This window comes from Euprymna scolopes, chromosome 39 (genome assembly GCF_053919585.1).
Source record: "Euprymna scolopes isolate OS-2025 chromosome 39, ASM5391958v1, whole genome shotgun sequence".
Lineage (NCBI taxonomy): Eukaryota > Metazoa > Mollusca > Cephalopoda > Sepiida > Sepiolidae > Euprymna > Euprymna scolopes.
This window is the reverse complement of record NC_136520.1, coordinates 70112514-70136155: the sequence shown is the minus strand read 5'-3', so window position 1 is coordinate 70136155 and position 23642 is coordinate 70112514. Positions and strand designations below refer to the sequence as shown.

Below are 23642 nucleotides of genomic sequence, written 5' to 3'. Positions count from 1 at the left end.
TCATCATCATCTATATCCCCTTACATGCATATTTTTATGATTTTATATCTATTCAATCCATGCCTGGTAATTCTTAATTTACTTATTTTCTTAGAGACCTTTTATAGCCAATGCATTTAAATAGGTAAATGCACTTAAGTTGGATGTAACTAAGCTTACTTTGAGAGAATGTATCTTAGTTACTGTGAACAACGCCCCCCCCAATCCGCATAAATCTTTAATGTGTCAAACTCCACATGACATCTCTTCAGCAACTAACCGCGACAGTCCATGCCACCTCTTTGACTGCTTGTATTTCTCTTTTTGCCTGTAGTCCTTATCTCTCTCTCTCTCTCTCCCTACCCCCGCCTTTAAAGCTTTATGCATTTTACACCCTTCCCTTTTTTCCACCTTCTCCCCCCCCTCTCTCTCTCTCTCTCTCTCTCTCTCCCCCTCCCTCTATTCCTATCCGTGTCATGTTGAATATTTTAAACTCCACCCCTTATGTTTATTTCATTATTAAATCTTTAAAACTTAAATGTTGTCAAATCAGAATTGAATTTCCCCTCCACCCCTCTTTGGTTTTTTTTTCCTTGCTTCTTCTAATATCGTTTTTCCAATCATAATAACCATTTCTGTTAAAGTCTGATGAAATTACTGGGTAACCGAAACATGTGTAACTAAGCAGATAAAATGGTAATAAAATATAATATATTATGATTGGAAAATATATATATATTAACTGTACCCAGCCACGCATTGGTGTGGCTTAGTGGAAATGAAAAAAAAAAGTCTGAGGGTTACGGAAATGCCCTTCCCCCTCTGAAATCCACACAGGACACCCGGTTTTTCTTTTATCACGTTAATCTCATCAATTACAAACGTAACACTCGGAAGTTTAAAAAAAAAGAAATTTTTTTAAATATTATGTTTATGATTTTTATCGTTGAGTTTGATGGGGTTTTTTTTTTTTTTTTTTGGTAAATGTGACAACAGGAATACCCTGGCCCAATCACCGCAAAAAATACTTTGCGCCCTTCAAACTTAAAAATTCAAACTCAAAATGCAATGGAATGTCAATTAATTAATTCTTTATTTATTTGTTTATTTATTCATTTATTTATTTATTTATTTGTTTATAATTATTACTATTATTATTATTGTCTTCGTTGCACTTTTCTTTATTTAGGCACGCATTTACCAATAAAGAACGAATTACTTTTTCGTTATCCTTCTTACTAAAGCAAAATTGTTATTTCTAGTATTTTTTCCATGCATACCTGCTCAAATTACTATTTTGGGTTCTCCTGACCCTTGTGTCTCCCAATTTTTAGTCTGCTAAAATTTTATTAACATGATTATGGTGACAATAAAATAAAGCATTCATTTAATTTTCGCTTGTTATAGATTTAGCTGAATACAATATTAAAAATCACTTTATTAGTCTTTATGCACTTATGTTACCGGGCGGGTGTTTTGTAACTATTCTGTAGTTTCACCTAACAATTTAATAAACAAAAAAAGATATGGTAAAATTTGAATTTATATATAGGGATAACCATTTTTTTATTTAAAAAAAAAACAAAAAAAAAACAAAAGCAGGTAAAACTTGCAGAGGATGCTTTGTTTTATGGTTGTTCTAAAAATGGAATGGAAATTTAAATATTATTAAAAATTATAAAAATCAGCTTTTTTTTATGTTCAAAATTAAAGTTTTTATTTGAATTTATATAATAAATGTATGTTTATGAAAGTATAAAATTATTGAAATTAAAATAATAAAATTTAAATATCATAAAAAACATATCCAATACATATTTCCAAAATAATTTTAAATGATTTTAAAAAGTGTATTCAATAATTCTTAAAAAAAAAAAAAAAAAAAAAAAAAACTAATTCAATAATTCATAATTAAAACATTATTATTAAATGAAAAAAAGAACGATCGGAAAAACATAATAAAAAAATAGAGTACATGGACAGGGGAGTTATACGCATGAGAGAAAAAAAAACAAAGGAACTGATTTGCTTTGTCACCACTTACGGTAGCAGCTATGCCAGAAGTTAGGAAATATGTTAGCTGACTATAACCACATTGATTATTAAATTATGGGATGTAAAAAGTAGTGTTGGGATGATTAATCGGAATTGGGAATCGGAAAAATCAATAAATTTGGGGGAATCGATATCGAAATAAAAAAATTGGTGCCTATTTTCCGATGCCAAAATGATTCTTTTAATTGTCCTTTTTTATTTGATTTTGTTTAAAGCAAAATCTTCCATTGCTGATAATAATGATAAAATAATAAATGTTTATTGATTTTAAATTATTAGTAAAGTTAAAATTAATAGATCATCATCCACAAGTATAAATTCACGTTTAGCAAAATATCTGTGTATTTAACATTTTTTTCTTTTTTTTTTTACGGAAATCGGTGAAAAGAACAACTCTATAGTTAAATTTTTTAGAGATTTATAGAGAATCGGAATCAGTAATTTAGTACGGATTCGTTCCATCACTAGTAAAAAGCTTCTAGATGTATCTATCTTTTACTGTGTGGAGAGTTGCTAAGGATTTTTTAAAACTAGTTTAAATGACTTTCTATTTTACAATTTAAAAGCTTTCAAATTCTTTTCAATTTCTAAAGATAATAAAATAGTTTTTCCACTATCAGCGAAAGAGTAAAATAATTGACATTTTTTTTTTTTTTAGTAATACACTGAAATGCATTCTGATGAATTTAAATTTCTGATTAAATTATTTTTTTAAGTCGGATTTAAATTTTTTTATTTTATTTTACTGGATTGTTTATTTGATTTCAATGAACTATCTACTAATAGTGAATAAATGAAAATATTAATTCTTGTAATTGCAACACACACACACGTCTTATAATTTTATTAATATAGAAATAAAGTTACTGTTTAAAAAAAAAAGAATTTCATCCAAAGGGAGATAACTTCTCTCTTTATAGGATTAACCTTATTAAAAGTGTTTTGTGTATATTTTCTAGCCATTTCATCATTCAAGCTTTCTGTTTTTCTGCATGAGTTCACAGATTAGTGAAACTCTTAATTAGAGGTGTAATCCATCTCATCTCATTACCATAAAAAGAAAAATTCAAAACAAATTTCTTTATATAAACATTGTAGAATCCATTTTTCTTTTAAAAAAAGACAAAAAAACCAAAAAAAAAAAAAACCAAAGACACTGTAATAGAATCTGGTCTTTATATTTTAAGGCTGGAGGCCTTCTGGAAAAATTCCAAGCTAAGGTGAGTTTTATTTCTTGAAACAAAAGCATCCCATGAACCATCTTATGGTGTGTTGCCTTGCTGGTAATTCTATAGAATGTGATCTTCTTGATAATTTTTTTTTCTTTTGAAAGTAGAATAGTTTTGTTTTTGCATTTTTTTCTCCTGTTTGTTTGTGTGACATAATCTGTTTAATCTTATATTTATTGATTGTTTATGATAGATTTTTCTTTTCTACTGTTTATGTTGTTCTACTAAACTTCTAACACAATAACACACATATCCTACATACACCACACAGTTTTATGTATATATATATATATATATACATATATATTGAATTTAAACCTTGAAAGTAAGAGACCTCAGATGATGAGGGTACATGAATGACTATGTTAACACACATATTTCTCTTTCTTTCTCTCTTTCTCTTACTCTCTCTCTCTCTCTCTCTCTCTCTCTCTATATATATATATATATATATATATATATATATATATATATATATATATAAAATCAGAGAGACAGGGCATAAAACAAACTGAACAGAGGCATCATTCATATATAGTGAATAAATGACAAAAAACTATATTCCAAATTTCATGATGTTGACTATCTTATAGTTTATTCCTTTAATTCAGTTGACATTTACAATTCTTGACAGTATCTGTTTCATAGCGCAAAATCAATCACTTAATTATTATATCAATCAGTGAATTTATTATGCCCCTAACTCATCAGAATATAGTTTTTTGTCATTTATTCTCTATATTGCTCTGTAATTACATTGAGCTTCTTAAATAAGGATTATGATATAGTGTAAGAAAATATATATATATATATATATATATAGAGAGAGAGAGAGAGAGAGAGAGAGAGATGAAGAGAAATATCCATATAGAGATGTGTGTCTAATAATAAGCAATGTACGATGTATACAGATAGAAAAAAAAGCATGTGTAACCATAGAGTAAGATGTATGTATATGTCTAGATTTATAGAAAGAACTTTTTTTTTCGTATGGAAGGAAGTGAAACTTACAAATATGAAACAAATGAAGATTACATATTTGCAGGATAAAATTTACACATGCACACACACACACACACACACACACACACACACACACACACACACACACACACATAACGAGTGAGAGATTTTTATATGCATGCATAGATAGATTTGCCCATTTCAATATTGTGTGTCGATAATAATCGCATGACAACAAATACATGTCGTCATGCGATTATTTATTGTATTTACTTATTATGTACGTTTTATTATTCTTACATGAACACAAGGAATAACATCTGTGACAACATTCATTTCTTTGTTATAATTCATCTTTTGTTTTATTTTAGAAATTTTTTTTTCTTTTGAATGCTTTTTATCAAATAATAATAATAAATGTATATATATATATATATATATATATATATATATATATGAAACAATAAGATTGGAAAATGAAGACACAAAAACTATATATTGGGGAATATAGAATGGTTCATTTATTTAATAAAGGTATACAAACATTTAGTTGGGAGATAGGGGGACTCTTTATACCAAGGTATTTTGAAGCCTAATGCTTTTCATCAGAAGAATAGAGAAGATGCTTATAGAATTCTCCTAACTCTCTAAACCATTATATATATATATATATATATATAGTCTATATTCCAAAGTTCATGATGTTGACCATCTTATAATTTATCTCTTTAATTCAGTTAACATTTACAATTATTGACAGTATCTGTTTTGTAGTGCAAAATCAATCACTTAATTATATCAATCAGTTAAGCTATTTTGCCCTTTTATTATTCATTTATTATATTGCTCTGTAATTATATTGAGCTACTTAAATAAGTATATATATTATTAGGAAATAAAATATATTTCCTCAGATATATATATCTATCTCTCTCTCTCTCTCTCTCTCTATATATATATATATAGATAGATATTATATATATAGATATTTTATATATATATATATATATATATATATATATATATATATATATATGGCATAATCATGTTGACACACCGTTTCCTGTTAGATCACCAAAGTTAAGCAACGTTGAGCCTGGTCAGTACTAAAGTGGGTGACCATTTGGTAATACCAGTTGCTGTAAGTGCTCGGAAGGCTGCAGAGAGATGGGCACCACCAGACTATTTTTGCCCTAGAAATAATGCAGTCCCTTCCCCACATGACCCCTTCCCCCATGGGTAAGGGATTCATCCATTCACAAAATAATTTTTATATTCATGACTGTGTGTGTGTGTGTGTGAGATAGTGTGTGTTTTGCGTTTTTATTTCATGCTCGTCAGTATGGAATTGCTGATCAGACACTTTGAACCCCAAATCGAAGTATTATATATATATATATATATATATATATATATATATATATATATATATATATACATACAGTCATCTAAATACAGTACTGTTTCGCTGTATCACAGCTCATCAATGCAGCTAGACAGGCAACTACCTCAAGCCAAGATCGAAACCCGACCGCCCGTACGACAGTCAAGGCTTTGAACCATTATGCAAATCAGCAGCTGCTGTGCGGGTTGTGAATTAACGATGTTTTGACATCGTCTGAATACCTAAGCTCGATTTGTTTACACAAAGAGCATCGCTTAATACACCAATGGTATGTCGTGTATCACTTCCCAATATGCTCAACTCAAGATAAGGAGCATTATATTTTATATATATATATATATATATATATATTAGGAGGTATATTTAGTAAAAAAAATGGGGTAAAAAGTGCTCAATACTTTAGCTTCCCTTTCTTACCCATAATATTTTCCTTTTCTTTTTTTAACAAGCAACCTCCTCTTTTCTTTTTAATTCATTTTAACTTTAACTTTTCTCCAGTCCTTAATCTTTAACTCCAATTCCTAACTACATATGATCTATACCCCCCCCGCCTCTTCCCTTTTCCTTTTCTTCCTCTTCCCACACACTCCTCCCCTCTCTATCCAGCACTTCAAATCCTGGTTTTTGATATGCATTTGTAATTTTTAAGAATCGTTTATTTTGGCTTGAATTGTCTGAAGAAATCGGCAGGATAATATTATTGTCCTGTTGATAGAAACAATCTGCAATAATTTAAGCCCCCCCCTCAATAAACCCCATGGTTGAAATAATAAAAGCATATATATATATATATATATATATATATTATATATATATATATATATCAGTGCCACCTCTTTTTTTCATTCCGATGAGGTGGATCTCTCTACATTGAGATTCCTCTGAAACATGTGTGCGCATATGTAACCAATAATGTTTGCATAATAAGCATACTATCTCCTTGCTCTGCCCTGCATTGAACACATTTTAATAAACACACAGTTTCAGTGTGTTTCTCCATCTAATAACTAATAAAACTGAAACCTTTAATTATTTCCCACTAAGGAACAGGGGCACATGACTTAATTCAAACCGATATAAATTCCATTTAAGCAATAAAATTACACCATTATACCTCGATTCAATGCACTACATTCGTAAATTAAACATTTAATTGAAAATTATTGAATTCCTCAATATTGTCATTTGATTTATTTACTGTTTTCTCGTATCAAACCATTTTTAATTTCAACCAAATTGTCCTGGCAAAATAACAAGCGGGTGGAGGGGGGTACCTGGCGTTGTCCGGGTGTTTGGAGGTGTGTGTGTTGGGGTGGGGGGTAGATTAAAACAACCCTGTTTAAAAAAATAAAACGTTGGTTGGGTGTTTGGAGGTGTAAAAAAAAAAAAAGTTTTAGTAGAAAGGTAGGCTTGAACCCCGAACCTTTGACGCAGAGGTGGAAAGGAAATGGAAAAAAAAAACCTGCGACCTAACCATCTCAACCACGGGAATAGATGAATTGATAAGTGTGTTAATTTGACATTTATAAAGCGAAATTAACAGGTGTGAGAACGTTAAGTCGTGTGATGTTTGACCTAGTTTTGTGCTCGAAGCCAGTTTCTGTTTTCCCTGCCATGCGGCGATCAGAAAATATGTCGAAAATAGCTTGTAAAAGCCGGGTAAATTAAAGATAGCCGCGACCCATGTTCCTTAGTCGTAGATATTATTATTTAGACAGCATATAAAAAGTTTTAAGAAGGAGCGAGCCAACCGAGAATCACGGCGAAAAAAGTCTTTTGCAGACATACACAAAAAGCGAACACACATACACACATTTTCGCTTTTATATATATAGAAGAAGATAGATTTACATTCTTACACATGATGCAGAATGCTTCAAGTAAATAAGTTAAAAAAAAACTCTTCAGGTGTGAAAAAAGGACTTGGTTTTGTTTGCGCATGTCTACACTTTTGCTGATGATTTTTCATGCATGGATTGCAGAATTAATTGTAGAAATTGCATTTCTCTTTTTCTTTTTTTTTTTTTGCATGTTTGTTATAATTGACACACGCATATATGGAATAAGTGGATAAGTATGAAAACAAACTAATTAAAGTAATAACAGACGTGTGTTTAAAGCACCAATATTTAAATGTGTATAATATCTGACTTATCCTCTAATCCCCCCCCCCCAGAACTTAAGACTGAACTTTACCCCATCACTGGATTTTTTTCATCATTTTTGTGTAAGTGATCGACTTCTCAACAATGTCTGTTTGAATGCTAATCCACTCATTTCCTCTAAAATATTAATTTCGTTTTTAAAACTTCCTCATTCGACTAAAATAATTATTTTTATTTATGTCTTAAAGATTTACTCACTCTCTCGCTCTCTTTATATATATATATATATATATATATATATATATATATATATATATATAATGGTATCTAAAGTACTTAAGCTTTTATGCATTTTTGTTCTCATAGCATTTATATGCTAGTTAACATGTCGCAAAATCGATCTAGTAATCTTTTTCAATTTATATATATATATATATATATATATATATATATATATGAGCAAACAGTTAATAAAACATGTTAAAAAACACTTTGAAATGAGTTAAAAATATATTTAATCTGAAAAGGAAACACTAGATAAGTGGATAGTCCACTTATATATATATATATATATATATATATATATATATATATATATATATTATTAGTATTTTTTTATTTTTTCGTATATTAGTAATAATAGTAATCATATTATTCTGCATTGTTTTTTATGAGGGAAGTGGTATTATCCATTGGAGAGCCATGTATTTAACAGCTGTCCAGTTTTTAAATCCTCAAAACAGGTACATGGTAGGCAGCTGAGGATCCACGTTTTCTATTTAAAAAATTTTAGTTAAGGTTTTCTTTTTTCATCCTGATATAGTTGAATTCTCTTTTAGAATTGAAGACTTTTGAGAAATCGGCTTATGCAAATGCTAAGTCTATTTCTATTCAACAATTTTAGCAGAGGCCCCCCCTCCCATCCTTATATAATTGAATTCTCTTTTGTAATAAAATTATAAACTATATATATATATATATATATATATATATATATATATATATATATATATAATATTTTTACATTTTTTCACTTACTTTAGACGATATATATATATATATACATACACGTTTTTTTTTTTATTACCGTATCTTTCTGTTAGGTTACATTATTGTTTCAGCTACTCGGCCGTTTTTTTGGCCGTCTGTAGCTTCCTCAGACTTTTACAGTAAAAGTCTGAGGAAGCTACAGACGGCCAAAAAAACGGCCGAGTAGCTGAAACAATGTAACTTAACAGAAAGATACGGTAATAAAAAATAAAACGCATATTTGCTCTACAACAGTATTGAGCACTTTTTTCAGTTTTTATTAATTACCATTTCCACTAAATACTATATATATATATATATATATATATATATATTCCATTAAATTAAAATAGACTTTTTTTTTTTTGTCTATTAATTCTATTTTTAATCTTTCCCAACTTCCAAATAATGGTCTTCACTTCTGGCAGGAACTGACTGATGTAATCACCATATTTGTCATGAGTCCGAGTACTTTCCAATCCTCCGGGATTCATCGTCAGGGATAGATTAAACTAACTGGTTTTGAACAATTTATATAATTTTTTTTTCATAATCTGTATATATTTTTTCCCCATGGGTTAATTATTTTAACAACTTTACAAACATTTCAGGATGTTACTATTATTGGGAAAGTTTATTTTATTAATGGTAGTTTTTTTTTTTTTTTTTTTTTTTTTTTTTTTTTTTTTTTTTTTAGTTTTTATTAGTAATGCTTCTATTATTTCAAGTTTTTGTTTATTATTGGTCTGTTCGAATAAAGATGTGTTGTCAACTAAATTTTTTCTAAATTGAGACAAGGGACAGGAATCTTGATTAGTCACGTGGTTAAATATAGCACTCCTTTCAGAGCAATGCATGGTTAATCTCCTCGACAAAGTAGATGGTAGTCAAAGTTATGTAGATGTTTTCATCTTTATTATCGGAGACACAGTCTCTTAAAGGGCATTTAAATTCATAGACTAAGTTCATCTTATCAAGCAACTCATTCGAGGGATAGGGGCAAAAATGTTACCAATAGTAGTAACATCCTAAAGTGTTTGTGAAGTTATTAAAAATAATTAAGCAATGGAAAAAAATATATGTATACACGTTTATATATATTCCTGCCAGAAGTGAAGACCATTATATTTTCAAGTGTCTTTTAATTTAAATTTTTGGTTATTGTAAGGATGCAACTAGGAATTTTTTCATTGGTTTGCCTTAGAAAAAAATAAATAAATAAATAAATAAAAATAAGGAAGAAGTGAAATGGAGAAAAAAACAAAAACAATCTTTGACATTATTTTATTTTATTTTTTTGGTGAGGGTTGGTGTTAAATTGCTGGAACCATTCATTGAGGAAGTATTTTGAAAACATCTTGAATTTATTATCAAGAAAAAAAATTAGCAGAAACAATTGTATAAATAAAAAATTTTTTGTAACATTTAAATTATTATATTTTGAGCTTTAGTAATATATATCCTACTAATCCAAGTTTAGTAGTAATTGAAAGAAATTTTAATTATATATATATATATATATATATATATATATATATATATATATATATATATATATATATATACACAGGATGTCTACAAAGTCTGACTACATTATGTAGCCAGACTTTGTGGGCACCGTGTAGATTATGTAGCCAGACTTGTTCCTTGCTAATAGTCAGATGGTTTTGTGGCCAGGTTCGAATCTCCCTTCCAGCATTGATAGATTCCTGAAAGGATGAAACCTTAATGTTCATAGGTATTAAAAAAATTATCATAGTAATAATTTTATATATATATATATATATACAGGGTGCCCATAAAGTCTGGCTACATAATCTATACGGTGCCCACAAAATCTGGCTACATAATGTAGTCAGACTTTGTGGACACCCTGTATATATATATATATATATATATATATATATATATAAGGGGATCAAAGAAGAAGACAGAAGAATCCAAATTATATGGACATCAAATAATAATAATATATACAGGAAAAATGAGAAAACAAATGTTTGGTTATTCCTCTTTCATTTATCAATATTACTTCCATCAAGAAATTTAAATTATATATATTATATGTGCGAGGATCAAAAAAGTATATAAGAATTCTTTAAAGATAGACTTTTCGATATAATAAAAAGTTAAACATGCAGGTGGAGTTTAGATACAAGAGGAAAAGATATTGTAAAGGGTGATCAGAGTTCTTTATGCCAGGCATTTCAAAGCCTAATGCTTCTGATCAGAAGAGAAAGGTATTTGCTAGGCAACAAGATATGGATGCGACGTCTAGCAATAGGCTTATCAAGGGGTCTTGTGGGTGAGGGGGGCTGTATATTGGAGGGGAGATGGATGGTTATCCAGAGGATGACACTTTAAATATGTTAGAATGGGATTTGAATATATAACATACTTCTAAAAGCGTACTCCATGGCACTCTTAGCATATTTAAAGTGCCATAATTATCTAATATTCCCATGGATAACCCTCTGTGCCCCCTTCCTCCAATATATACCCCTGTACAAGATCCCCTAATATGCTTATTGCTGGACATGACATCCATATCTTATTACCTAACAGATCTCCTCCTCTTCTGAAGAGAAGCAGTAGGCTTCGAAATACCTGGCATAAAGAGCTTCCATAACCCCTACACACTATTGTATTCCTTGTTTCAAATTGATTAGTAAATATAGATGCATCGAGTATATATTTTTCTATTATCGATATCTTTTCCCTTTTGTATATAAGCTCCACCTGCATGTTGAGCTTTTTATTATATTGAAAAGTCTCTAAAGAATCTCTATATAATTCTTTGATTCTCCCTCTGTATACACAGACACACACACACACACACACATATAATGTAATTTAAATTTCTGGGAGTAATGTTTGATTTGGTGGAAGTAATATTAATGAAAGAGGAATAACCAAAAATTTGATTTTTTTTTCTTTTTTCCTATATATTATTATTATTATTATTATTTGATATCCATATTATTTGGATTCTTTGGAGTACTGTTCTCATCTTGAGTGTAATTTTTAGAACGTTTTGGTTCATGTAACCACCGACCTTCTTAAAAAGTGAAGTTCAAGGGTAAGTAGTGCAATCAAGGGAAATGAGTGATTATCTCCCCTCTATGTGGAGAAGTTGATGAAAAGAGAGTCTTTGGGGTCACCTTCATCTATAGACAATTTATTTGCTTGTTTGTTTAAAATGGCGTCAAATTTACAGCTAGATTGAATTTTTTAATTTTCTTTTTTCATGTTTTTATTTTATTTAGTAATTTTTTTCATGATATTTATTGTTTTTGTTTCGTACATTTTTTGTTTTTTTCCCATTTAAAAAAAAACCCAACAACTTTCTATCCCCTTTTTTCCTCACTAGTTTAGTTTATTTATCATATTATCCTAAATAAATTTTTTTTTTTATCATCTGTCAAGATTTTAACCAGTACATTTTCTCCCCACTCTCCTATGTTACCGCCCCTGGCACTTTCTTCTATTTTATCCTTTTTTATGTACTTTATATTTTAACTCCTGGCCTCTCTCTTATTTCCCTATCTCTATTTTCCTTGTCTTGTTGGCATTTTACTTTTTCTTTCTCTCACTTTCGCTAATTCTTTCTCCCACCTCTCCTTTTCTCCTTTTTTTCATTCCCCTTATCTCCTTTTTCTTTGCTTTCCCTTTGTTTCTTTCCTTTGTTTCTCCATCCCCTTTTCTCTATCTTTTATATTCTTTCTGTTCCATCCCTTTTTCTTTCATCTTTTCCTTCAAATCAATTTTTCCTTTCCTTCCTTCCCTCTTTTCCTTCTTTCATTCTTTCCTTTTCTTTTTCTTTCCTTTTTTTCTTTTCTTTCTGCTTTTCTTTTCTTTCCTTCCTTTTGTCTTCTCTTCTTTCCTCTCTATCCTTTTCTTTCCTTCCATTTTTCACCCCTTTTTTGTTTCCCTTCTTTCCTTCAAATCAATTCTTTCATTTCATTTACTCTCTTCCTTTCCTCCCTCACCTATTCCCCCTTTCTTCTCTCCCATCCTTTACTTCTTCTCTCCCTTACTTTCCTTCATCCCTTTGTTTTCTTCCTCCACTACCTTTCTTTCCCTTTCCCCTTCTTTTCCTATCTCACCTTCCCTTTCTTCCTTTGTTCATTCCTCTCTTTCTTCTTTCTTTTAATACCTTGCCTATATCATACAAACAAACAAAAAAAAACCATTGAATTTCAAGTTAAACTAATGTTATCTACATAATTGTCAGGTCACAAATAGTAACATATCCAAAAATTACAAAAAATCGATAAGGTAGAAAAATAATTGTTAATGAAAAAAGAAATTTATGAAAGGAAATGAAATCTATTACGCTTACTAAAAAAGATATAAGTTGGCCGGGGAGATAATTAAGTTCTGTTGTTTATGTTACGTGATGGACGTAATTCAAAATGTCGGCCAAAATTTTATTCCTCCATATAAACTTTATCGAAAACAGTTTTTCATTTATGTTTATTTTTCTACCTTATCATTTTCTGTAATTTTTGGATATGTTACTACTTGCGACATGCCAATTATGTAGATATCATTTGTTTTACTTGAAATTCAATATTTTTTTTTCATTTGTATGATATAGAAGAATCCAATTTTATTTTATTGTTTTTTGCTTTAAAATAATTACCTTATATAATTTTCATCATTTTTATTTGTTTGTATTTTCTTCCTTAGAAATTGGCCGAATCTCGTGATTCTTTGCTGCAACAGATAGATCTTTTGAACAACCAGTACGAGCAGATCCAAGATGAACAATTCACGTTCCCCGAAAAAATCATCAAGAAACACCCGGCTTCATCTCCACGTATCAAGCGCAAATTTGACACCCTGCCTCAGGACATCGAATCGGCGTCCCGAAGTTTGGTGGAGTTAAGCCGTTCGAAAGGTTGCTATGATGAAGAGAAGAACTGTTACCGACTGGATTGTCAAGGATATCGAAAACGCTATGAGATTGCATTAAAGATTCTTACCGAAAAGGGCCTCACTTCCTTCGACAATATGTCCGAAAAATCATCGTTTGAGGTGGACTCGTTAGATGGATCTACTAGTATTGGGGACCAGCAGAGAGATGAACTGTCCCAAGACCTCCAGGATGAATATAATGAAATAATGGAACGGACAATGACCGAACCTACAATTACTAGTTGCTTTTCGGCTAAGCATAGTCCAGAACCACAGTGTCCTAGCTGCATTATCCTCATAGAAGAAAAACTTTCTCTAAAGAAACGGTTAAGCATCCAATTGGAACTTTTTGGTAAAGAAAGGTTCTTGTTGCAGAACCGATGTGAGCATTTGTCTGTGGAATTGGAAAATGCGTTGTTGATTAGAGACCAACAGCAGAAAGAGCTGAGCATCGTCAAAGAGATGCAGCAGAAACGCAATTTGAACCCTTCCGAGATCGAATTCACGCAGTTGAAGGTAAAGCTGGCCAGTACGGAAGACCAGGTCACCTTCCTACGCAACAAAGTCAGCCAAAATGAAGTTGAGCGACAAGAGTTGAAAACCAAGATCAATGACTTATTTGTAAAGTTGATCGATCAACAACATTATATTGACACACTGGAGGAAGACTTTTCCAGATCGCGTTCAGCCTGGCAGCACAAAGGTACCATGACATGTGAAGATCATACATCGGTTTTGCCTGAAAGAGAACTGGGTCCTGGCTTGAACCGACGCCATTCAGACCCAAGTATAAATGGCCGCTACATGATGAAACATATTGGCGATTTCTTTCATCCAAGAAACGGTCGCATTTCCAAATCAGTCGGCAATCTTTACCCAGTGGATGACATCAGTTTTGAACCAGCTATGTGGATTCCCAAGATCCCAAGGTCACAAAGAGATACCTCCCCAGATTCTTTGAATAAATCTCCATTTTCTGATCGTTCTAGTCAACCGGAAGAAAATGAATATTATAGAAATTATAGCCAGGAACGAACTGATTCCAGTCTTAGTGAAACGTCAACGTTACTCCCTGGAGATTTATTTGTTTCACCGACCACTTCATCCCCGCAGAGATTACCTAGGGCCACCCACTCTAGCCCCTCTCTTACAACGTTGGGCGGGTTGCATGAGTCAGAGAGAATCGTGCCCGGGTTTTCCGCTTTGGAGAAAGAAAATAACTCCCCTTTCTCGGGGAAACATATGGAACTATTTGATGAAGTTGCCGATCTTAAACGCTTGCTATCTAAAACGAAAGAGCAACACATTCAAGAGACGGCTGTTTTGAAAGAGACTATTGATCGGCTTGAACGATTCGGATCAGCTGAGAGTCAGAGTAATAACAGCCAGTCAAAGATGACACACGCCAGTAAAGATCCAGATTGTACCGTGTCGTTGTCCTCTGACGTAGTCGACCTGCGTCAAAAGGTGTCGCTTTTGAGAGAGACATGCCGGAAGTTAACTGAAGACAACAGTGAAATGATGAAGAAACTCTATGACCAGGAATGTCTCGTAATGAAGACAAAGTACTTTGGTGCCAAGAATAATGCCATTTTGGATTCCGATGAACTCGACACGCTATTCGGAAAACAACTCCTTCTTTTGCAAAAGCATCGCGACGAGCTGTCTGCAAAGCTCAGTGAAGAAAGAGCCCTCGAGAATCATATCACCGAACTGGTTGCACGAAAATCTGCCTTGGAACAAAAGCTTTGTCAGGAGAACGAACTAAAGGAAGAGATTGTCTACAAGAAAGGATTAGTCGATTCTGAATTGGCCAGTCTGAAAGCTGAATACGAACATGTCCTGCAGGAACAGCTACGTCTTGAGGAAGTCATACGAGACAAGGATATGACGGAGAAAAAGTTGCGGGAAGATAAATTCAGAATTGACCAGCAACTCTCCAGTATCTCCAGCAAATTGGATGAAAGTGAAAAAATAATCCAAAACATGCAAGAAAAGAAATCGTCCAGTTCCGGCGACGATGACCGGCATCCGGAAACGAATCTTGAAGAACTGCGATCACAGTTCTCTCACGAACTTTACGATGCTAAGAACACAATTGAAAAGCAGAACATTCAACGTTTGGAATGTCTTCGGAAAGAAATGGAAGAACAGCATACCAGGGCTGTCGAACTTTTATGCCAGCAGTTACGCAGCGACTTCAAACTACGCGAATCCCGGCTTGAGGAACATCATGCATCCCATATCGCAAGCCTTCACAAGATCCACGGAGAACAGGTTCCTACGATTTTTTAATTCTGTCAATGCAAATTTTTCTGCATGTTTCTTTCTTTTTTTTTTTTTTTACTAACCATGATTTTAGATAAGAAAAAAAAAATGGTGCTTATTTAGAATAACACTTCAAAAAAATTAAAAAAATACAGAAAAAAATCTTTATATAGTTGTTGCAGAATGAAGATGTCATATTCCAAAAATCACATAAATTAATAAAGTGGTTATTTTTTTTTTTTTTAAACTAAGAAAATCAAAATTTACAATTTTTAGCAATTTTGATTTGAAATGTCTTCAAAGCTGATTTTAGTTTAAATAATTCAAATTGAGTTGTCTCTCGCTTGTTTATTTCATCATGGCTCGTTTAGTTGTAAAATCTAATTTTCTTAGTTAAACAAAATCTACTTGAACAATTTAGGTGATTTTTGGAATATGACATCTTTGTTCTGTGACAAGTATGTGTATCAAAAAGATTTTCTGTCATATTTTTTTGTTTTTTGAATAAGTGTACTTCTAAATAAGCACCTTAAATTTAAATAAATATTAGAAAATTAAAAAAAAATTTAATCTAAGCTAGAATAGTATCCATAAAAAATGAATGAATCTTTTTGTATATATCACCAAGATCTCCCAAGTTTTTGAAGGAGGGGCTCATATTGCTGACTTTTTAGAACTATGCAAGTCAAAATAATAAAAAGAAATGACCTAGATGTGTTTTATACTGTTTTGCTTATTAGCTTTGCTTTTTAGTGAAACTCGTTCTTCAAGACCTCATTCTTTTAATCATTTTCAAAACAAAAAAAAAAAAAACATCACGCTATTTAAAAAATTTTTCCTGAATATTTTTATGCTTCCATAAGAGTTCTGCAGGTTGAATTAGGACCCGCGGAGCTCTTATTGAAAATTAAAGACTTTTGCAGGTTGGTTCTAGCCCACAGGTTATAGTTTGGAGACCTCTGATATATCAGATTGCCCGAAAAATTTGTGCCGATTTTTGGTTAATTCATGTTTCGACATGTTAGAAGATGTCAAATTCTTGACAGATATAGTATACTTACATTTGTGGCTAGAGCATACTTCAAGTTATCTTTTCAGGTGTTATTTACTTCCAAGGTCGGATTATGGGAGGATAGAGTGAAGCCAGTGCCTCTCGCATTATTTAAACTTGTCTGGTCAACCCAGTTGATATTCCCTGCTAGGGGCGCCTCAGACAATAAGCAATAACCTTATTTCACCTGAAAGAAGGTGGACCTCCTAGAACTGCACAGGACATAAGCTGTTCTCAGTCAACAGGGAAAAGGTATCTCTTGAGAAAGAAAGTTAAAAATTGTTTTTGAAGTCTTTTGCAAAATGGAAGAATGTAAGATCCATTTTAGGCATGTGATGCTTTTCTGTTTTCATAAAGGCAAGCAAGCAACAAAAAAGATTTGTGCATTTTACGACGATACAGTAGCTGACGGAATTTGTACAGAAGTTGTTCACAAAACTTAAGAACAGGAACTTTTTTTTTTTAACCTCAAATAATAAAAAACACTCTGGCAGACCACCGTCTACAGATGACGACCATATCAAGGCATTAATTGCGAATAACCGCACATTACACAACACGAGAAAGGATTAACATATTAAAATCCTCCATTCATGAGCATTTAGTAAAACTTCAGTGTACAAATTGATACAATATTTGTGCGTTACATGATTAAAATTCGGCACAGATTTTCCAGACAAACTGATAGATTGCTAATTCTGCATGAAATCATAATTTTTTCTGTTAAATCTTGTATATATGTATTATGAAAGCTTCCAATTACTTAATTTCTGTCAGAAATTTCCTATCTACATAAAATGCAGTGAAAGACAAGATGGGGAGAAAAAAACAAAAACAAGTTAAACACAGAATAAAAACAAAAGATTGACTGGCTTCATTTGTATATATCAATGTCTTCAGAGAAGGTCTATGAGGATAATACTGGTCAGTCTTTTGTTTGTTTTTCTTTCTCCTGTGTTTAAATGTTTTTTTTTTGTCTTCTGCTTTTCATTTTATGTTGTGTATTTTATGCTCATTTACATACATGCATTGATCAAGGCTTTTTCTTAATTTTTTCAATGAAACTTTTCTTATCTTTTAAAGTTTTTAGACAAAAAAAGAAATTAAATGAATGTTAAAAACTTTTATTTATTTTAGTCTAAACTAGAATAGTACCCATAAAAAATTATGGATATTTTTGCATGTAGATGAGTATTACAGTTCTTATTTTTTAAAACGAGGTCTGATTGTTTGTATTGATTGTTTTGATAAGACCATTGTTCTCATTTTGAGTGTTATTTGTGCAGTATTTCGGTTGGTGTAGCCTCCGACCATCATCAGGCATGTTGGTCGCCATCTTGGAAAATAAAAGAGAGAAGTTACTCACTCTGTAAACGGTTTTATATTCTTGGAGTTGTTTTTTTTTTTTTTTTTTTTCCGTTGTGGTTTCATATGTATGAAAAAAAAAATTGGTTGACAAGGGGAGATAACTTTAATAAAGGTTGCAGGATTATATCCCTTATACCTTTGAAATTTTAAGTAAAGGTTCTACAATTTTTGTTTTTCTTTATAATTAGAGGTTCCTATATACTGCAGATATCTATGCTCAGTCAGCTTAGTATTTTTTTTTTTTTAATCTTCGAGTGGCCTCAGGGCCCTGATAAGTGGTGACTCCTATGTAAAAAAAAACAAAACAAAAGCAGACCGATCATAGATATCAGCAGTATAATTATAAAGAAAAAGTTGTACAACCCCTTCTTAAAATTTCAACAGTGTGAAAGACATAATCCTGTCAAACTTTATTAGAGTTACCTTCCCTTGTCAACCAAATTTCTTTTTACACATACAAAACCACAGCGAAAAAACAAACAAACAAAAACAACTCCAAGAATACAACACCATTTACGGAGCCAGTAACTTTTCTCCTTTCTTTTCCAAGATGGCTACCAACATGCCTGATGAAGGTCAGAGGCTACACTGATCGAAACATTGCACAAATAACACTCAAGATAAAAATAATAGTTTGATCAAAACTATTTAGATGAACATGTAGATCAGTGCTTCTGCGTTAGATCTGAAGAGTTTTTATTTGTTTATTTTTCCTTGTTAATATTTTGTTTTATTTTTTTGGATAAAATTTTGTATATATGTCTTACCAAAGCTTCCACTTCATTGATTATATTTAATTTTTCTTAGTTGTAAAATATGCTTAAATATGATGTTTTAATTTGCCCAGATTTCATATACATTATTATGGTCTTGATTTCAAAAGTAAAAAAAAAAAAAAAAAAGTATTTGGGTGCCATCAGCTAGAATTGAAACTGAAAGCAAAACTCTAGCATTCAAAGCTGGTGATGTTACCACTATATCAACATGACATGCATATGAACTGATTAAAAATAAACTAAGATGAATGTACAAAATGTATAATGATTTTTTCAATTTTGACCCCTTTTTGACCCTTTAAAAACCATTTTCACTGGCTAAAGACCCATAAAAGAACGGTCCATAAAAAATTCAATCATTTGTGGCCCCTTGCGCCGCTCTGCGACTTTTAGTTTTGGAAAAGATAAAGTTTGAAAATATGGAGACAGACTGAGTTTTAGAAATTAGATTTTATTCTATCCCTGATATGGATCATTCTTTCTTCCTGAAAAATTCATGCTTTTTAGTGACTAAAGTTAAAAAAATAAAAATAAAATAAAAAAATAAAAAAGTGTTGTATTTAATTTACCTGAAATTATCTAATTGGTTATACTCATGATTATTGTTTTCACCCCCCTTTTTTTTTTTTTTTTTTTTTTTTTAACTAAAAAAATCTCTGATCTGGAATAGTACAAATAAAAGGCTGAATCATCAATACTTTGCAAATAGATTGGCACTTCCAGATAACATCACTGGTATTTCTGTCAGAAATTTGTTTGGTACTTCTTTGTTATTGTAGCAAAATTAATGTTATCTACTGAATTGTCATGTCACAGTAATGAGAATATCCAAAAATTACAAAAAAAAAAAAACAAAGCAGTAAGGTAGAAAATTAATTATTAACGAAAATAGTTTTTTTAAAAATTAGCAATTTTAGCTTATATAATGACTGAAGAGCGCCTATATTAGCAGGGGAGGTAATTAATTTGTTAAAACTGTCAAAAACTTAAGCCAATTCAAACTGAGTTATGTCCTTGTGTTCACATCACATGTGATAAAACTAAGGTGGTGAAATAATTTTTTTGTCGAATCGTAGAAATTCGTATTTTATGTAATATTCCAGAAATATTTAACTACTTGTGACATGACAATTAAGTAGATAACATTGTATATTGTTGAATTTGACAAAAAAAAGTAAGTAGTTATTGTTTTTTTAAGAAAAACTCATTTTTTCAACTGTTAGTTAGATTTTGATACAATAACAAAGAAGGAACGATTTGCTCTATACATAAAATTTAGTGAAAAGACAAATGGAAATAAAAAAAAACAAGTTAAACACAGGATAAAGTAAAACAAACAAATGATTGACTGGTATTTCTGTCACAATTTTTTATATTCAAAAATCCAATGAAACATAAAATGCAAAAAACAAATTAAGTACAGAAGAATGAAAAAAACTTTGATTAAATATTCTTTTTGAGAATTGAAGGTTCAATTCTCAATATAGGTGATACTAAGAATACAGTTATGAATTATTTAAGACTTCTACCTGATCATGGCTGACTAAACAAAACATACTAATCCCATAAATTCCTGTAAATGATTCGATTAGAAACTGCACAGCTGAAGAAGATCAGAGATTTTTTATTTTTTTGCATTTTTACTCCAAACAAGGCACAGTGCCACTTTGATGTAGGGGGCTACTATCTGGGGCATAATTTGCAGAAATACTATGTAGGGAGTTAAGCAGCAAAATGTCTGTTTACATTACACTTGAACTTCTGCATGTCAGTACAGTCAAGGAAACAGGAACCCAGAACGGAATTCCAAAGTCTACCAGTTTGAGGGAAGAAACTATTAGATTAGATCATTTTCTGGCATCTAGGGATCTCTACTGAGTAGGGGTGGGATTTAGCTGCTTGTCGTGTTTGTTGGGGATATTTATGTTGAAGGGGTACAATCACTTTAAGTTCGTGGGGCACCCACCATTAAAACACTTTTAAAACAGGCAGAGGGATGCAACATTTCGTCGATGGGACAGAGGTTGAAGCCTAGCTAATAGTGCGGGACCTATTAGGTTGACAACTCTCTTTTAAACCTTGTCCAAGGGCGAGAGACTAGTAGCAGATGCACCGGCCCAAATGTGACAACAATACTCCATACATGGACGAGTGGTGGCTTGAGTGCAAGTAACTTTCTAGCATGGTAGAGAAAGCCGACCTTTTTCGCAGTAGCCTTTTTTTACGCACCATTATGGTGGTGGTGGCGCTAAAAAAAATGATATATAAAAAAATTTGTTTTTCCCTAATGAAGATTCTGGTGTGAACTGAAATATCGAATTTAATTTTAATAAATAAACATGTTTGTTTATTTAAAAAATTCTGCACTTGTTTTTGGCCTTTAAAACCATTGAATTTTGCATTCCATATCAACAGTTCTTGAAATAGTAGCCTTTTTTTTATTATTACTATTGAAATATTTTTTAAATATTGTAAACAAAATTAAAATGTATCGTTCTGAAATTACAAGAGTTACGCCCCTTTATCACAAGACTACCTTGGGTAGTTTCATGATAAAGATTCAAACCTCTGTCTATTTTTGTTCTCATTTATAATTTAACTTTTTGCGGGTAGGAGCACAATGGATTGGGGTGGGTGGAAGTAATGGCTGCTGCCATAAATAAAATTACTCCTGCCTCTAAAAATATACTTTCCTTGTGTGGACGGGACTCTCTAATAGCCCCCCCCCCCCCCCAAAAAAAAAGAAAAGATTTGTGATGATTTAAAGTAAAGCCCCCCCCCCCTCCACCTCCTTAAAAAAAAAAAATGGATAAAACATTGGCCATCTTGGTTAGAAATTAAAAACCGTAAAGAAAATTGATATTTGAGATGAAATAAAAAGCATTTAAGACTACTTAAAAACACCAAAAAATGATGCAGGTAGATTGCAAAGTGACTGTCATTGGCTATGGTAACATTTATTTGTTGTATTTTTGATTTTTTACCGATTTTTTTAATTGTAAGGAATTGTAAAACAAACCCCAAATTTTGTTTTGAAAAGTTGAATTTTGTCCGAAGAAGGTCTTGAAAATGTTTGAAAAGTATTTGAAAATGGACATTGAAAAATCTGTATGAACCCTGTTGTATTATGTCGTCAACACATATTTTGCATAGCCCCAAACTGGAACGATTAACGAGACCAAGCAATTTCAAGACTTTACATTTGATGATCGTCGACATTGATGGGATGCCAGTTTTTCGCAACTCTGCGATACTGATGTGATCAGTTAAGTTTATGATCAATAATGAAGTGCATGGTGTGGCTCTGGAAAGTTTCTAATTTCTGATGTAATTTTAGAATCTGTTGGGGGCTTCTGTATTATACAAACGAAAAAATATTGAATTTCAAGTAAAATAAATGATACCTATGTAATTGTCATATTGCAAATAGTAACATATCCAAAAATTACAGAAAGCAATAAAGTCCGAAAATAATTGAAAACAGTTTTTGATAAAGTTTATATTGGTGGTGGTGGGGGTGTAAATTTTGTCCGACATTTTGAATTACGTTCGTCACATGACTAAGCCACAGAACATAATTATTTCCCCTGTCAACTTATCTCTTTGTTAGTAAGTGTAATAACATAGTCATTTTGCTTCCTTTGACAAATGTCTTTTTTTCCTTAATAATTATTTTTCTATCTTATCGTTTTTTGTTATTTTTGGATATGTTACTGTTTGAGACCTGACAATAACATAGGGACCATTTGTTTCACTTGAAATTCAGTATTTTTTGGTTTGTATGATATAGAAGCGCATCCAGTCGATATATTCAAGTCTGCATAAGACTACAAGAAGGACATATGCATTAGAGATGATTACTTTGATTTTGTATGGTATACATTTAGGAGTTAAGGCTGTTTTGTTTCTTGTGAACATGGCCCAATTTTGTGATTTACAGCTGTTTTCCTGTCGTTAAATGAAAACAGCTTGTGCCTCAGATAAACAAACTCTGTAACTTGTTCGATTTATTGGTGTTGATGCTAAACGAAGTTTGTTTGTCATTGGTGGTCATGTATTTAGTCTTGGGTGTCTTACTAGACAGAGTTCAAGTTCGAGTACAAGATTATGCAGCAATAATTACAATATGTATATATCTATTAGCTATCTTCTGCTTACTCGCCATCGTAGGACCCCATTATTTAACTTTTCTATAAAGATATTGGGTACTTACGGTAAAGTTGCCAAAATCCCTAAGTGAAATTGTTTCTCTAGAACAAAGTGAATTTGAACCTGGCACACCCAGGTTGTCAGTCCGTATTGTTAACCACTTCTTAATCATTGCCTTTCTCATACTGATGTTCAAACGAGATTAATTTTTATCAGTGACTATTATCAATAGTATCTCTCCTTGATTGGAATGCAGCCTGAGAAGTTGGGAATGATGGATTTAGTCTTGGAGGTCTCTTAATAGACAGACCAACTTCTTCCAAGTGCAAGATTATGCAGAGGTAA

General features: G+C 31.5%; 2 protein-coding genes across 2 annotated transcripts in view; one reads left to right on the top strand and one right to left on the bottom strand.

Moving 5' to 3' along the window:
- Positions 1 to 23642, top strand: part of LOC145263843 (uncharacterized) — a 649003-nt gene that overhangs the window by 142966 nt on the left and 482395 nt on the right. Inside the window, exons 11-12 of the mRNA XM_080120917.1 lie at positions 3222 to 3254; positions 13458 to 15962. Of these exons, the coding sequence (XP_079977043.1) occupies positions 3222 to 3254; positions 13458 to 15962 (2538 nt within the window). The remainder of the gene's footprint in view (positions 1 to 3221; positions 3255 to 13457; positions 15963 to 23642) is intronic.
- The window catches only part of LOC145263845 (uncharacterized), a 624663-nt gene that overhangs the window by 263267 nt on the left and 337754 nt on the right, over positions 1 to 23642 (bottom strand). The window lies entirely within an intron of this gene.